The sequence below is a fragment of the Nyctibius grandis genome, chromosome 13 (genome assembly GCF_013368605.1).
Source record: "Nyctibius grandis isolate bNycGra1 chromosome 13, bNycGra1.pri, whole genome shotgun sequence".
In the NCBI taxonomy this organism is placed as follows: Eukaryota; Metazoa; Chordata; class Aves; order Nyctibiiformes; family Nyctibiidae; genus Nyctibius; species Nyctibius grandis.
The window spans coordinates 16,404,874-16,422,807 of NC_090670.1; the positions used below are offsets into that span (position 1 = coordinate 16,404,874).

General features: G+C 33.9%; 1 protein-coding gene across 5 annotated transcripts in view; it reads right to left on the bottom strand.

Moving 5' to 3' along the window:
* Positions 1–17,934, bottom strand: part of THOC2 (THO complex subunit 2) — a 51,650-nt gene that overhangs the window by 21,879 nt on the left and 11,837 nt on the right. For 2 of the 5 annotated variants that reach the window (XM_068411783.1, XM_068411782.1), the window contains exons 5-21: positions 16,878–16,948; positions 16,426–16,506; positions 15,999–16,120; positions 15,061–15,194; positions 13,529–13,695; positions 12,822–12,914; positions 11,671–11,826; positions 8,866–9,038; positions 8,520–8,715; positions 6,685–6,726; positions 5,942–5,983; positions 4,812–4,942; positions 4,623–4,724; positions 3,279–3,363; positions 2,163–2,256; positions 1,595–1,675; positions 1,229–1,325 (exon numbers count right to left, since the gene is read on the bottom strand). In XM_068411783.1, coding sequence (XP_068267884.1) covers positions 1,229–1,325; positions 1,595–1,675; positions 2,163–2,256; positions 3,279–3,363; positions 4,623–4,724; positions 4,812–4,942; positions 5,942–5,983; positions 6,685–6,726; positions 8,520–8,715; positions 8,866–9,038; positions 11,671–11,826; positions 12,822–12,914; positions 13,529–13,695; positions 15,061–15,194; positions 15,999–16,120; positions 16,426–16,506; positions 16,878–16,948 — 1,867 coding nt within the window. The remainder of the gene's footprint in view (positions 1–1,228; positions 1,326–1,594; positions 1,676–2,162; positions 2,257–3,278; positions 3,364–4,622; positions 4,725–4,811; positions 4,943–5,941; positions 5,984–6,684; positions 6,727–8,519; positions 8,716–8,865; positions 9,039–11,670; positions 11,827–12,821; positions 12,915–13,528; positions 13,696–15,060; positions 15,195–15,998; positions 16,121–16,425; positions 16,507–16,877; positions 16,949–17,934) is intronic. The other 3 variants (XM_068411785.1, XM_068411784.1, XM_068411786.1) reach the window with 3 other exon arrangements.

Consider the following 17,934-nt stretch of genomic DNA (forward strand, 5'->3'; position numbering starts at 1 on the left):
AAATTAGCAATATTTTCCAGTAACTTACGAAATTTGTGTGACCTACCTATAAAAAGTGTTGACCCATGCCCTCCAAAACAAAGTTTTATATTTATTTATATTTATATTATTTATATTTATTTTTTATATTTAAATAATTTATATTGCTTATATTTTTGTTTGCTGTTCCAACCATAAGCATGTTTTCTGAATAGGAACTATGCAATACCAGCATATACTCCAATTCAAATACCTGAATACTCCAGTCCTATGGAACTGGCCATAGTGGTAAATCCATTTTATTTCTATGATCTCAAATACTCAAGTGAATATTAAAAATAATTTGGTTTTTTTTTTTTTTTCCAAAATACTTGAAGTCTTAATACATAATTCTGGGGAAAGACAAGAAACATTACTTACCCTTCCTCTGTAGCTCAATGTGATTGTACCATCATCAGAATACAAAACAATTTGGGGACAGGGGAGCACATGAGACTGAGTGTCTACATTGCAGGGAAGGGAAAAAACTAAATTTCTCAACACATATACCCTAAAATAACATGCTGCGTTATCTCCATTGGTGAGCTTTCAGTAAGCATATGGGGATTCATAACAGAAAAAAGTTGATACTCACCTATGTGATAAAAATAACATATTAAAATTAAATGAATGGGACAATAATACTAAGTGATGACAATGGAAGGACAAAAGGAAAAGGAAGATTCAAATTGCAAACCTTGTTTAAAGAATTTTGAGTTATGATTAACATTGACATATAAAGAAGCAATTCAACTACCATTAAATAAATGGGACAAAGTATTTAAAATAATATTAAAATGTTAAGAACCATCCCTGTAGAGAAGATGTTATGAGAAAGAAAACGAAAACTGTAACAGTCACATCCTTTTATATCACAGATACTTATTTTTTAAGTAATGTACAATAATTTCTATGACAGTATTACAGACCAGAAGGGTTTTTTTCCTGTCTGGCTAGTTGTTAAGAAAACTGTATTCAAATAAGTTCCAGATGAAAAATCAGTACTTCAAAAATAATATGTCACAGCTATACAATTAGAGGAAAAATAATGTACTAAAGAGGATATTATTCCTTCTGCTATTAAATTTCTTAACCTTCCTGGTATATAAATGGAGTTTTACCATTACTAGAACAACTACTACATCGAGCGCCCATGTATCAGCAAACACCCAAATAATACATTATAAAAATTGAGTTGTGCAAGACTTGCCTTTTCCCAGCTTTCAGTTGGTTGGCTACATATTGAAGTAGACCAGCAAGTTCAATTGGGTATTTTCGGAAAACTGCACCACAAAAGCTAGCCAGACCTAAAGCAAGGAGAAACAGCACCTCATTGGATACTAATCATTAAATAAGCATTAATGAAGTACATGTGGAATGTTAGCAATATATGTATTTTTGTAATACAAAGAAAAAATATTTTCCTATTGATTAAACTTGCCAGCTGTCTGTTTTATTTAAAAAATCAGGTGGTAGATCCAAGTGAAATGTTGATCATAATGATCAATAGTAGAGTAGATCACAGGGAAGGTGAAGTATTTTAAACATTAATAATAAATAAAAAAATAATACTAACTCTGCAGCCAGCTCGAAATTGTAGTGTCATCATGCTTCATTCTCTCCTTCTCAGGGTTTGCCAGAGCTTCAATGACACAGTCTTCAGTGGAATTAAAGAGAATATTTTTCCTCAATTTGTAAAAACAAAAGTTACACAGACTTGTTTTTCCAGCTCCACAATTTGTAATATATGAACATGATATGCAAGTATAGCAAGCATGGTATACAGGATCCACTAACATAGTTATAGTATAAAAAAAAATAAAATAATGAAAGAAATGGTAACTTAAAAAGAAGTATTTACCTCACTATTTACAGGATCAGTATGACTTCAAAAACAGAGTGAAAGTAGTAAAAAAAACGTTAAAAATAAAGTATAATTTTCATGGTGTGAAAGAACGAATAGAGAGGGTTCTGTAACCCACTAAAAGTGCAAAGGTATTTGCAAACCTCATAAAATTTCAAGCAAAAAGTAGCAAGAATAGAAAATAATAGAACATACTATTTACTCACAGACAACAGATTCAATCTGGTTACAATTGCAACTTTATCAGTAACTAGACGTATTGATTTACATAAAAGGATACATGCCAAGACATCGTAGTTCAGCGAAGTGAGGTATTTCAGTGAATCAACAACCGGAGTTATTAAGTTATCATATTTTTGTATTTGTGATAAAATCTGAAAGTTACAAAAGACGTTCAGCTGAAGAGGATCAGTATTCCTTATCTTTCACATAACAATCAAAACCATTTAACAATGTTTGTCTTCAAAATCTACACAAAACATCCTTTGGAATTAGTTTTTCAGAAGATCCTAAACCACTTTCAAAGTAATAGGTAATCTCATTAATTTATCTAATATCTTAGAGATATTAGTGAAACATGTCTCGAACATGTAAAAACAATTCTGTATGATTTTCTTTTCAATTATCAGAAAATAAAGTTGTGAAAACACTTCACTCGTTTTCTTAAGAATCCTAAACCTTAGCAGTAAGAGTTTCTGTTGCTACTTATAAAAATAAAAGATTATTAAAAAAATAAACCTAGGCCATGAAAGAATACAAGTAAACTGTATTAATCAAATTTTAGAATGTTCTCTTTGGTACATGACATGCATGTGTGTGTGTCTGAGTATTGCAGTATTAATTTCTCCAAGTATAAATCTAAAAACTGGTAGATCAATAATCACGTCACACTTGTGAATAAGGTGGAGGTCCATCAACATACTTTTACACCTCTCAAGCATTCTGTAGCACCAAGTAATCTTAAAAATCCTCCCCAAATTTGTAGGTGTATTTCAGACTTCAAAGCTTTGTTTTCTTCTAAATGAACCTGATGTATCTTCATCACACACATATACAACTGCCCAGAGCAACCTAACTTGAATTTGCATTCTGCATAACCTGATCAGCACCATCCGTATACCTCTGAGATCCACCTCAGCTATGTCAAATTAAATTCTTTATTCCTATAAATAAGTGGATGTAATTTTCCGCACAGTTGTGGGCATTCAGGAGCTATTGTCATATTTAATGTCTCAGACCTGTGTACTACTAGCAAATTACCTTATTTTAAGATTTGCATCAAAAGTAAAAAATAATGAAATTAGAACTGCCCTCTCACTAAGACAGCAGGTCCCTTCCAATACTTTAATATCTATTGTTATGATGAAATAGTATTCAAATACATGTAACTACATACATAATCAAATAAAATTGTAGGATTGCTGTGGCTGAGCTTCCCAATTTGTCTTCCAGAGGGTTTCACATTTTCCTTAGTTAAACGCCTGTAAAAGAGAACATATTTTATTGCAATAGGCAAGCTAAAAGAAAGCCAAAACAACAGGCTAGTTCCAGTGAAGAAACACCTTTGTTAGTCACAGAGGTTAAATTCTCACTAGCAGATGCGTTTTTAAGAAAAGTAAACATAGAAATATTATACTTCTGGGAATCTGAAATTTATAATCCTATAACGTGTAGACAGTACAAACCAACCAGTTGTCCCTATATTACTCTGGACTGTATTCTAGTTTCAACTTGGAGCACTTTGCATTTGGAAGTTGTCAGTGGGACCTATACCACATATAAAAATAGCATGTGATGCTGGTTAATCTCTCCTGCACATTTAATTTAGCCATAGATCAGTCATCTTGCATTTGCTGCTTTCTGTTCATTGAAAAACAATATTAATTTCATTGTGTTACATTTCCACAACATTCCCTACTGAAGATATGAGCGTAACACAAAACCTGAAGTCAATATACAAAAGTAAATTGTACATATAGCAATCTCAACACCTGACAGCACTGTAGCTCATCAGCACAACTGAAATCCACTGTACAAGAGAAGGGATGTTAAGTTTTATGGTCTATGCTAGCTACGCAGCAAGTCAGAAGAGAATCAAAATCATTGTTTCAAGCTTTCACAGCTGCAAGTCCAAAGTCCTTTACCCAGTAACAATTATTCTGTCTTGCCTATGTAGAAAGGTTCTAATTATCCACATTATAAAATCACAGCATTTGCTTTTGGCAACAACAGAGAACCCAAATCCCTGCTAATGACATCAGATGTCAAATGTGAGGTAAATCTGAAAATGTTGTAAGCCTACTTGAAGATGAGAATGAATCATTCCATTCAACTCAACTTACTGCCCTACTTTCAAAGCTACAGAAACAGAAACTGAGACAAGATTTTTGAGACTCTGGATTAAAGAGTCTCCAAACCTAGAGAAAATGTTGCACTCTGACATTTCCATAAGCAAAGCAATTTATCAAAACAACAGCACAGCCATGGAAAAGGTTTTAAATAATTTAATGGGACATTTTTCACAGATGCAATACCCTTGTTGGTGACAAATTTGTCTGTATCCTTACTTATTCAACACTTTTTAATCACAGTACATTAAATACTTCATGAACAAGAATTATCAGTAAAATTACTGAGTCACTAGAAATGGCATGTATTTGTCAAGGTTTTTTTCTTCAGTTGGTGCCATGCAATACATTGTATCAAAGCTGATAATTATTTATGGAATTAGACAACTTACTTCATTATATATTTGGCTCGGTCTATGGTTTGAGCTTTAACTTTCACTAGAAGTGGGTGACTATCGTATGTTTCGTTCTTCCATTGCCCATAAAGACGGTACCTTGAAAGATTATAAAGGAAAACTATTTTTAGTACTGACAATTCAAGAGACCACTTCCAAAGAACAGAAACAAGTTATTCTACTTACCGATACTGGTATGGAAAAGTTTTGAACATTCCCCATAATTCTTCAGACATGCATGCATTGCACTCCATCAAAGAAAGAGACGGAAGTAAGACTTGATCGGTAATACTCAACAAACAGCTAAACAGCGTCTCCTGAGATAAAGACAAAAAACTCGAGGTAACTATCAAGTAAGTACATCAGAAGCAATGCTATGCAGACATGCATGAATTGCACATGAATGATGCAATGAAATATAAGACTGATGAAATATAAGTCTGCCACAAGATTAAGACTTTCTAAACGAAAACAAAAAATAAAAAAATCTTAAAAGGACTTAATAATATCTCCCATCATAAATCTTTTATTAGATAATTTATGGACCATATATCCTGTCAATATGCTATTTGCCTCTCTCTTCCATCGAGCTATGTTAGAATAACCATAGCAGCAAAAAAAAAAAAAAAAACACCACACCAAACCCAAAACAGAACGAGAAGAGACTTATTTTCTCTGCAATGATTTGGGAAGTCAGGAAATCATGACAAGTAAGAAACAGGAGTAATAAGTAATAACGTAAGTAATAATGAAAACTGCACAAACTTCATACTGAAAACTTGCCTGTTGATTTAAAAAACAACAACTTGTTTTTTATAAGTTAGATCTCAACTGGACACTTGAGTTTCGTTGTGATTAATCTTGATAATTCAACAAATTAGAACATTTAGAAAGAAATAAGTTAGCCAATAGAGAAAAATTAGCCGCTCCTACTTCTAATTTCTCTTTTTCTCTATGCTTTTCCCTAGTAAATTCTTTAAGATACAAGGTACCACCATGAAAAGTGTTATTTATAGAATAAATGGCTGGAGGTACTCCAGCTGATTTGGAGCAAATAAGTAGAATGCACTGGACTAAAAGAATAAGATTAGGTTTGAGGAATGCAGGAGCGAAAAAAAATTAAAGAAAAAAAGAGGACAGCAATACAAAAAAAAACCCTGTGACTGGCTCAAACTTGCCTATAAAAATCAAGACAAGTCTATAATGTACATTTGTTAAAGCATAAAACTACAGAGAAAGAAGAGTTGTACAGTTACTAAACATTTGGTCTCAATTACAATCTCATATGAAAACACCTGCCTCCAAAATAAACTCACCATTTTCTCTTTATCTTCTTGTTTGCTTCCATCAGACTGAAACTACAACAAAGACAATCGTGTTAATTGTAGCATAATCAACCTAACAGTTACACTTTCAGAACAAGGCTACCTCAGCAAAAGCATAAACCTGAAGGGCCACATGCCTAGTTAATGTTTAATTTTCCAGATCTGTCAGCATTAAAGTATTTTTTTAACAGAAAATCAAACGCATAGATGAAATGCATTGCTTACATATATAGCGGCTTTGTACACTTTTGTTCTAAGAGGTAATAACTAAAATATCAAGGAAACTTACCATTACATATGAAATACTGAATTTTCTTACTGGAGAGAGTCAAAAAATGCCCTAAGCATTCACCTTATACCTAAAAAAAAACCCCACGACTTCCAACCCAATTATCAACAGCCATATATTCTTTTCCCCATCTTTCTCTCACAATAATATCCTCTTAAACTTTTAGTCTTCATTACTAAATTACATTCTTTTCTCTCTTCTTCTTTCACTCACCATGAAAAGCATATTAAGCTATCACACCAGTAAGTGCACAATTATTTTAAAGGTACACTTGAGCATGAAAGCTGCAGTGCAATGTTAGTAGTCTAACTTTTAAACTACTGTATAGGTTAACTTGCAGTCAAATCACCTCCAGTTATAAGTATTTCTACTGCGTGTTAAATGTAGTTTCATAACTAGAACATGCTGATGGCAACAGTGCATGAAAAAGCTTTCCCTATGTTACCTTAACCACTCTGTCACTGATGAATTTCTTCATAGTTCCAACCTAGAGCAAATAGCTAAAATGTTGCTCATTCTTGTCAGAAACACATTAAACTATTATATTCATATATTTACAGTAAAACTGCATGAGAGATTCCTATAACCAAGCAATCACCATTCTACTGTACGTATCCACAAAGAAACAAGGGCTTTCTCACAAACCTTCAGTACTTGAACTTAATTACAAAGTAGTCCTAATAGTCTGCTGACACCAGTAAAATTAATTACTCCCTTGAAATTATAATTTCCAAATTAACTGCAGCGTCAGTGCAATCTAGTGTATCACTCAAGTATCAATCTTCTCACAGGCCAGCAAGAAATAAGGATGCTATAAAGCAAGAGTATTAACCATTGGGAAATCTTATCATTCTGGATGAGAAAATGCTGAGAAATTACACCTCCTACAAAGATATGGAAGTAGGGGAAGATGGAAATGTTTGAAATTACCATGATTTTATTACAAAGGCTACTTGGAAGCCAAACTTAGTGTAGCGTGCCACCCTATCATTGCATCTTGGAACCTGATAAGAGCAAACTCTCTTGCCAAAAAACTGTTAAGTTAGACAAAGATCTTCAATCCCAAGAATTATCTGTGTTCTTAGCTCTGCATCATCAAGTACAGCTGGACATGAAAGGTTCCCCTCAGGTGGTATGAAGATTTTGAACATTCCAATATTTATTGTAGTTGAAATAAAAAATACTTTTAAGAAAAAAAAGTTATAAAACTGAAAACATCCCTTCAGGTACCATTTAGATCCACCAACCTCTCCAACTTTCAGTTGTAAGTTAAAAAGCTAGGTAACAGAAATAGTGATTTTTAAGTTGGGGGTTGGTTGATTGAAATAATTTTTTAAATTATTATTATTATTAAAAACTAAAACTATGAATTCCAAAGTTTCTCTGAACTGCTGTTTAAAAAAAAATTAAAACCCCTCTATTGTTGACTTGAAAAATTAAAAAAAAACACCCTGCTACTCAAATAGCAAATTGCCAGAAAAGTAGCAAAAGAAATCACTAGCCTCAGTCTGAGCGACTTAGTACATTCCAAGGGAGATCCGAATATATATTAAACTTGCAGCCTTTTAAAAGAGGTCATACTCCCAATTTTTCAATGTATACATGGTAAAGATATGGTCAAAAGACAACAACAAATCTCAAGAGGCTATTTTATTTCTAAAGTTGGTGACTTGAGGCTTTATAGCGTGTTTTAGATCTCCACATTGAGCTCATCCTTAGTGGGATCCAGAGATTTGTTAGTGACACAAGTTCAAGAATAGGAGCATTTTAACTGGCAGGACAGGAGGACACTCCACTAATTAAAAAGATGCAACATCCTTTACTTCCCAAGTAACCTAACAGGTGGAATAACCTAACAGGTGGAATTAGAAAGTACTATTTTAAGTACTGGATGTGTATTAGGTTATTGTTTCCCACTGTCTACACTGTTGCTCTACTAATGTAAAAGTTTCCATGCAATAAGTATCATATGTCCATTTTTTTTAAAAATATCCACAGATAATGTTTTAAAAGATGAAGACCATAATGAGAAATTAGTTATCACTAAATATTCCTGGTTATAAACCTGAAGTGCCTTAAGTTGTTCATAAATACGTTATGTTTATTGATCATAAAAATGATCAAGAATTAAAATAAGATTCTCCAGATTTGTCCTTAGTCAAAGAAATTTTTTGTTTCCGTATTTGAATATATGCACAATTAGTCAGACTTGGGCATTCTTTTTGACATCACAGAGACTGGTATTTGTCAAGTTTTGGCAAGCTGTTCTGTCATACCAACCTCTTTCATAAATGCTTTTCCAAGGCGCACCACTTTAGCAAATAAAATGGGATCATGGGAGAGATGAGGACCAAGGTAACAAAGCATGTTGAACACTTCCTTTCTCAATTCCTCGAAGCTGTCTGCTTGTTTTGGTGCTCTCTTGTTTGGCAAAGGAGAAATTGGTGACCCCTTAGCTCCTTTAGGTACACCAACTCTGAAAAATAAGATGTGCAGCATTTCACACAAAACAGAAATGAAAATTTTAGACATTTATCAATACAGTTAGGCTTATTAGTGAATTCATGCTTATAAATACATAGTAGTTTTCCGCTATGTAGCAACAGAATTCTACTTTTCACTTTACCTGCGGTACAGAGGTTCAATTGTCACATGTGCAAGCTGGCAAAGTGCAATTGCAATCGGCTTGTGTGAAGTAGCATAAAACGGAGGCATCTGATCCATAATACTTTGTGCATGATGCCAATCACCGATTTTTAATAAAGCTTCCAATAAACCAAGCTTCTGATTATCAGGAGGCTGCAAGATAACAAACAATTAATGAAAAAGTGTATTCATAAAGTCTTCTTAATATTTCTCCTTAAACAGTATGCAGCTGCAATCCACAGCTAGAGAAAAAAAAACTAGTATTTTAGCTACGTAATAAAAAATATGTAAAATAAAATACAGCTAGACATTTAGACAATAAGCACACTTCAAAACCAATAATAAACCAGTCCACACAGAACCTAACATCTGTATCAAAGAAAAAAGTTAAAAATAAAGTTTAAAACAGAAGTTTATGAAGTTGTCTGACATATGTCCGATCACATCTTTGTAACACTGGCAACTATTTTTGATAGTTTTGAAAACAGAAAAGTCTAGTACAGAGTAATATGCAGAGGAAAGTTTCAGAACAAAACAAAATACACAGATCTATTCTATATTCACATTGAATTTCTGTAGTAACGAAATTTTAGCCTTTCCTTCAGAAAAAATATATATGCACATCAGAAAAAGATAAGCCTCTGAAAGATTAAGAACATACATGTGCAACTAGAAATGCACACAGTAATGTTATTTTACCATGTAACTACTCCAAGTTCCTTTGATGCCAAGGATTGTCTTTTTAAGCCAATATGTACTATGTCAACAAAAGGGTATGCTCATGCTTTACTGAAGTGTTCAAAAACGTTACTTGTGCAGTGTATGCAGGAAGGTTAAAATCCATGTTCAATACAATAGACTTCTTAGATTAAAAGTCCTATTATTACAAAAAAATCATAAAACAGTTATTTAATTAGTATGAACATACCAGTTAAAGTTCGACACTAAAGATCAAATTTTTGGTGATTACTAACTATATCGTAATCCATGTTTTTACTCACAGTCTTTCAGGCTTTATGTGTTAGTATGCTATTTCATTTCCAAAGCAGTCACTGCTCACACACACACACATGCTGCTTGACTGGGAGTCTCTTTAGGTAAGCAAGCTCTTTTGAAACATGCTGTCCAAAAGCAAAAGCATGCAGGGCACAGAGAGGAGTCAGTCTGGAATTGCTGTCAAATCTAGTCATACTGCTGAGTTCTGTGACCTTTCAAGTATCTCCCTATCATTCGGTTATGTCAAATGCATGTGAAAAGGCAAAAGCAGATAATGCATTTGCCAATACCAAATTATTCACATTAGAGTCATGAGACACTAATCAATTTTAGCCACACAAAATAAGCACTTTGTGGATTTAAAAGAAAAGTTAAGCCTGTAACTGTTAAACACTATTTTCCTTATCCAGGCATTTGTTCCATGGTACGGTATCAAAAGCGGTACACTAAAACTGCATACTGGATACAAAGTACTCAAATTTAGACTGTCAACAGCATTCACATGTAGTTACTCTACTAATTGCTATGAATTGCACAACTAATCACATACAAAAATACTAACACAGAAACAAGCTTTTCAAGAAACAGCATGCATTGCATAACTGTGCAAAGGGTCACAGAAACTGTTTTTGTTAAGTACAGCTCTCCATTCTCCCATCACACAGGCTCAGACTTTGTTATTTGTCATTGTAATCCTTCAGAAAAATGCTGCAGTTTCTGCTAGAGCTTAAAATTCCCTAGTTCTTAATTCTAAAGCTTAGCCATAAAAACTGTCTTAATTCTTCTGACATTACTTGCAATATATCCACTCCCCATACCCCATCAAGAGTTTAGTTTTCCATCAGAACGTGGTGACATGCACACTTCAGAGAATACCGGGCAGCCTCATCTGACTGCAGAGAAGGTGGAACAAGCAATGTGGTATAATCAAAAGGGATATTGAAATAATGAATGGGAGGGAGGTCAGAAACTTAAAGCTGGTGAAAGGAATCAGTTTAAGCAGCAGATGTGGCTGCAGTTGAGAGCCAGAGAACAGTGACTATAACAGCTGCCTAAGGGAAGAGAATGAAATTAGATTTTTTTCAAGCTAGGCAAGAAAAATGGAAGGAAGGAAGGGGGTGTCAGAGATGTACAGAATCAAGGTGGGGTAGAACAAACAGGAATAAGTAGACAGAATAGACTGATATAATGCATCCAGGAGGATACAGAAAATTAAGAACAGAAGCTGTCAAGACTGATGGATCCTACCCCCTCTCCAGTATGCCACTTACAATATTCAAATATCGAGCTTTTATTTTACTTTTTTTGTTTTAAATAATGTTTGAGCAGTACTTAGACACTCAAATGAAGATGATGACAGAAAGGCTGCTAAGAGATTAAATAATTTTGTTTTTAAAGTAAGGCTTGGAAACACTGAAACAAATTAGACCTAGGGCAACATGAACAATACATGACGCAGTAGCACCTTAAATAAAGGGTATACATTTACACATACAAAGATACAGATCTAATGGAAAGCACAGCGGACAGTTACAATTTAAAATCTTCAGTTAAAATATTTTCCTACAATGCAGAATAATTATACCAGCATTCCTACGTCTGGCAATTCTTTACGTCCCAACTTTTGATTGAGAGAAATAAGGAATAAACTCCTACTAATGTCCTTATTTTTAAGAAATCAACTAGGATTATACCATCGCTAAATATAAAAATGTTTTTATAACAAATATTATGTTTAAAATAATTTAAAATAATTTTCTTGGAAAGGAAACTATTCACAGACACACACCTTTTCAGTTTTCTCCTCCTCTTTTTCTTTTTCCTTCTCCTTTTCCTCAGTCTTTTCAGAGGATAAGACGACCATCGTAAGTTTTCTGACAATTTGCTTAGCTTCCACTATCTCTCGCTTGTGTTCCTCAATGATGGCATTATCCCCTGGAAGAAGCTAAAAAAACCAGAGCAAACATGATATCTGAAAATTAAAGTGGCCTACTGCTACTTTTGATCACCTGAGCTCGAAGCAGAAGTTTGTCCTTCCTTGTTAGTAATCAGATAAACTTACTCCCTGAAAGATTCTTTTCCTTGCTACCATCATCCCAACAAGGAATTATACTATTAACAGACTATTCTGAAATCAAGCGCTCATGAGAAATAAAACTGTTCTACTTCCTCACAACCATTAGTTGAATAGGTTCCCCTTTCCTTCTCCAATTTACCCTTCAGCTGTAGCTATATAGTGACAATTACGCACATATTTGATGATAACATTTACAAAATTCAGTGCCTCAAAGCAAAGTGAATATTTAAAAGCATGAATTTTCACTTAACTAAAGGAAAAAAAAATCATCACCAAGGAAAACCAGGTAACCTACTTAGACACACTTGTTGATTGCACTTTATTTTAAAGCAATACCATTTAAAGCTTACCAAATTTCCTATTTATAAGCAATGTGGGTTAAACACATGTAGTACCTGTCCCTTAAAAACCATCTCACGTTGAGATACACCTAGTATGATAAAACCTCAGCATAGTCTTGTACAAAGAATGTTAGGAGCTGATTGTCCTACCACTTTTTTCAAAAACTGATCTTGTAAAGCAAAACACTCAAAGGGTCTAGTTCTTAAGGAAGGTTACTCGGGTATGTAAAGCATACTCAGGCATTTACCTACTCTGTCTTATTCAGGCAAGAAGTGAACAATCTGGAGGATGCTACACAGGTAATTCGAAGAAAGTGTATCAGCATTCATACTTCAGTGTGTGTTCATTTTAATATGTGGCATTAGAAAGTGGTGGAAATTTTAAGAGATGTTAAACACGTACATATACAGGTATTACACATATGTCCTGAATCTGAACCTTTAGGAATAGGGTAAAGTATCTGGCTTTCTTTTTAAAATTTTCTTAGTTTTGGCATTTGACAGAGTCACACTATCACTTACATGAACATAAAGATCTTCCAAATCAATGAGATTATGTTGCAAAAGGACAGCAGCAACTCTGTATAAGGAGGAAGGTGTCTCACCACTCGGATCCTGAAAGGGACAAGATTGCAAATTTAAGGAAAAAAACAAAGAGACCACTGCAAAAGGTCATGAAAGAGAAAAGAAACTACACAAAAGTTCAGATGAGATGTATTAACCCACAGTTCTCCTTGTTATCATGTTATTTAACCGCTATTACTCCAAAGCCAGTAGACTTAACTGCAATATACAATCCGAACTTTCAGTAATAAAAACATTCAATTATCTTCACACCTTATGGTGCTTGTATGCAATTTCTAACCATACATTTAAAAAAACCTTGAATATTTTATCAAGTATCAACCGTGATTCCCTTGCAAACAGGCTCTTCACTCCTGGGGACAAGTCTTCTGTTTATAAGGTACAATCTCTTCGTTAATGCCAGTCCTCATATAACTATACAAATTCAAATGGAAGGTATCAAGACTCTTTTCACCTGTCTGTCTTATATATGAGATACTTCCACTCAAATAATGAAATTATTGCTTTTAATACTGGAATTTTACAACTTAGAAATTAATTTCTATGTGAAAAAAAAACTGCAGCAAAAATCTGTTATCACTGACTGCAGTTCAACACTGAGTACAACCAACCACCAAAAAAAATTAAGAATGGGAATACATTACCTGATAAAATTTGAATTTGAACCCAAGGATATGGCACAGAGTTTGAGGCTCACACATGTACATGTAAGACTCTATCAGTGGTACAAAGAAGTCATCATACTCAGGCCTGCACTCATAGACTTCTAGGATAATATCCAAAACTCTGTTAGGATCAAGGTTAAAACATCCTAGTGGAAAAGAACAGAGTAGAAAAGCTTAACATTGTTACTTTTCATCTTCATTCTGTTACTAAACCACAAATGTATTCGTTTTTTTAAAGTTAGTTCTTTTCAGTTAAAATTGAGCCTGGATTTATCTACAGCAAAATAATCTGCATCATCTGTAAATTCAGCATTGATCATTTTGACTTATGTTGAATACTGAATTAGGCAAAGATACTAAACAGGACTTTGAATTCAGTTTACAGAAAAACTAGAAATCATCTTAAGGCAAACATTTAATAAGTAAAAGCCCAATCACACTAATACTACATTCCCAGCAAAAGTCATGGGCTTCTTCCTCTCCCCTTGTGCTGGCACATATATTCATGCAGTCACACAAGTCAGCCAGAAATTCTTTTACCCCTCAAAAATTGTTTTGGTTTGAGCTAGACCCTGATCCACCTGGTTGTACTGTCCTGTCAATTCAGTATTATTATCATTAGGGAGAACGGTTTGTTTATTTTGAGGGAAGCAAAAGCAAGGATATAGATCTGCTTAAGCCAACGTTGCAATTATACCTGTATTTTACTATATAAACTTTAATAAAAACTAGCAAAAACCATCCTCTTCTCTAGCTCTCTTCTAAAACAAGTAGTGTTATCACAGGGATTTGACAGTTGCAGGCAAAATTTTGTGATAAGATGAAGAATTAGCCTTTTGACCATTACTGCACTGGCACCCTATGAAAGAGACACTGGTGCAAACATCAATATATTGTATAAAATGCTTCATTCAAAAAGGAAGCATAAAACATGGGGAATTACAGACATTTCCTGGTTTTAATGTATTCTGCACTTGGATTGTGACACTCTTGCCAAGACTCAACTTAGAAATATGAACAAATCACAAACAGAACTAGATAAAGGAAGAACATTTACTACTTCTCATTTCTCTTCATAAGGAATCACTTGTTCAACTTCTTTAAGACTAAAAGAATATTCATGCATTGAATTGAGTACCTTAAAATAGCAAAAAGCAATACTTTGTTACACTCCAATCTGCCTGCTAAGAGATGACAAGCACATCCTCAAAAAATGATGCTGAAATGAGTCAAAATCACAGCACGCGTACTTGAGGCTGTAAATTCAGTATCTAAATTCAGTTTAACTACACAACATTCCCAAAATTAATTTTGCTACAGAAACAGGAACTTCCAAATGTCATAATTCTATCCAAGGTGATCTACCAATACATGTTACTATTGCACTACATGCCTGCATGACATATTATTTGATCCACAGATGATCTCAAACAGTAGTCTAAAGTCACTCTCTGTAGTCCTAAGACCAGGTAGGAAAACCAGTGCCCATATTCCATCAACAAGTTCCTTACCTATTAAAGATTTGATATTTTCAAGGATTAAATCACTAGTGACATTTCCAGATAAGTCTTGTCCCAGTTCTGCTATGAGCTTTGCATAACCTTCATTTTCTTCTCGTAACAAATTAAACTTCTGTTGCTTATAACTGCAAATAAACAGAAATAAAACACTACTGTGTAACACACATCCACAGTGAAGCTTATTTATGCTCTTATCAGTATTAAATTTGTTATACAAAATACTGATTTTGAACACATTTTTAAGAACTTGTAATTTGAGCTATGGCATAAATTATAGAATGTAGTACAATGAATACCTGCAAGCTAGTGAGCATTCTCCAAACAAATCCAGCTCTTTTTATTTCAAATGCAGACCATTTAAAACCAAGATTATGCTTACACTTAACAGTAAAGTTTGTTCTTACAGAGCAGTTGTCCAGCATAGTGTGTAACGGTCCGTGCTTAAGGACTTATTCTAGTTTCAATTGGTGTTTAAGACAAATATTGGATGCAGAGACAAAAAATTAACATAAACCACAGAAATATATCCTGTGTTGCCAAAACTAACATAACTACGTTTGCTTATTTATGAAAACAAATGCCTATGCTTAACTGATGCAATAATTAATTTCTTTATATTTTATAAGTTCATGTTTGTCACAAATAAAATTAAATATTAAGTATTTAATCTGCACATATGGAATCACTGTAGCAAAAGCCATAGGAAACATTAAAAAAGATTTCACATTTCTCAAGAGTTTGAAAACTAACAGGGCTAACGAGGTTCTTTTGTCAATGGCAAGTTAAAGTGCAACAAAACACATTTCCTAACAAAAATTGAGTATTTTAATAAAAGAAACATTACACATTGTTAGAAAACATTGTTACTAGACTAATTACCATTGCCCCTCCCCACCTACTCCCCAAAGAACCCTTGCCCCAAAACTTACAATAGTTTTGTCTTTATTTTAACAGACTTCTGATTGAACTGTTGAGACTGCTTGATAAGTCCTAATGACTCCAGCGTCTCTGGATCTAAACGCTCCTTTAGGACAGTGTCAGATACAAGATACTGAAAAACACCAAAAACACACATCAAATTTGTCAATTACAAAGACCTAGAAACCATCTGATTATTACTTTAGGCTACATATGTGTTCTGACTACAAAAAAAAAATTCAAATGTCATGATATACCATGATACTAAATACATTCTGCTTCAAACATAGAAGTGGACAAAACTGAGAAACTACTTAACTGAAATTGGAATTTTACAGTGGTAGATATTGTACACAAGAGCACCTTGAAGAAACAAGCCCTAGAGCCTAACTGCTGGTTACAAAGTACACATTGCACAGCGTATAGAGACATTATTACCAAGAACTGCAGATTCACAAAGCTTACACCCATTCTCTCATATTCTGGGAGAAGAGTCTTATTTTCATATGCTGAATTTTCCTACAAATCAAGCATATTCCACGTGGTTAGGAATGCCACTTCTGAAGACAGAGGAGGTTGCATAAAGAAGTCCAACTCAAAACATACTTCAGAAGCAAAATTTCTGTTGAACTGACGGAGGAAACATTTAAGTTCTCTCAAAACTCTTTAAAGAATTCAAGGGACAGCTATACTCTATTTACTATATTACTCTACCACACTGCTTTGAAGAAGCATTTTAAAATTATTTGGGAATTTGTTGTTAAAACATTCTAATAGTCTTCTCCACCCACCCCACCCCCCCAAAAAAAAAGCAACCTTCAAAACTCTTGATTTTTCTTCTCCGATTTTGGCATATACTTTTACCAAAAGACTTTCTAAGTGCAACTTACCAAACAGGCTAATACCAGCTGGGTAAAATTATCCCGCTTACTTTTTTCTTCTAAACAACTTGTTTCAATATCTAGTGTAAAAGAAGATGGAAACAAACGAAAAAAGAAATCATTACTTCTGGAATTTAAGAGCTTCTTTTTATAACTATTCCAATAAATACTAATGATAACACAATGTAAAGCAGCTTGTTTATAACATGCTAGCTTCTTGCCACTTTCCAGCTACTCATCCACCTTGAGGTCCACAAAAAATTTTGATGTTAATTCTCACACATTCAAAAATCTCATGGAAAGGTAAAACAGAAACCAGAGGAATGACATAATTTTTCTTGCCCTTCTCTCTGTTGCCATAAGGTTTATAGCAAGCATTAAGAATCAATAAGAAGCACGGAAGAAGATAAATATAAATCACTGAAAAGAACTGTGTGATCCTAGCCTTAATATAATGTTCTAGTTTCTTTCCCTGTGTCTTCAGAGTAACCTGCAATCTTTTACTAGCCATGATTCTGTATTTCCATTCTTTTTCCTTTGCATTGTCAACTACTGAATGCCGTTCACAAATTCACTCCTGTGGGAAGATAGGTCAGAAAACAATGGTCAAGGAAGCACATCTGTCTAAAGTAGTTTAAAAAAGCACATCATTACAGTAAGTGAGGAGCTACAAAAGGAATAGAAAACTCAATGAAAGAATGCAAGGCAGACATGATAAAAAAAAAAAAAAAACAACCCACAAAAAGACCCAAACATACCCACAGAAAAACTAGACCCATAGAGAAAACATCAAGAACAAAAATCTAAGCAGCCCCCAAACAGACTGAAAACCAATGATGTAGCAGGGTGGCAGTGGAGGCAGACTTGCCAGATCAGTCTGGACCCTAGCAGCCAAGCCTCTCAGCCAAAGAAGAATCTGCAGAAAAAAATTAGTCCAGGGAATGTGGACAAGTGGATAAAGTGGATAAATCAAAATTCTCTTCTATTGAAACACATCAACTATAAGATTATGATATTAAAAAAAAAAAAACACACCCTGATAGTAGCAAATACTGGTTAGAGGGGA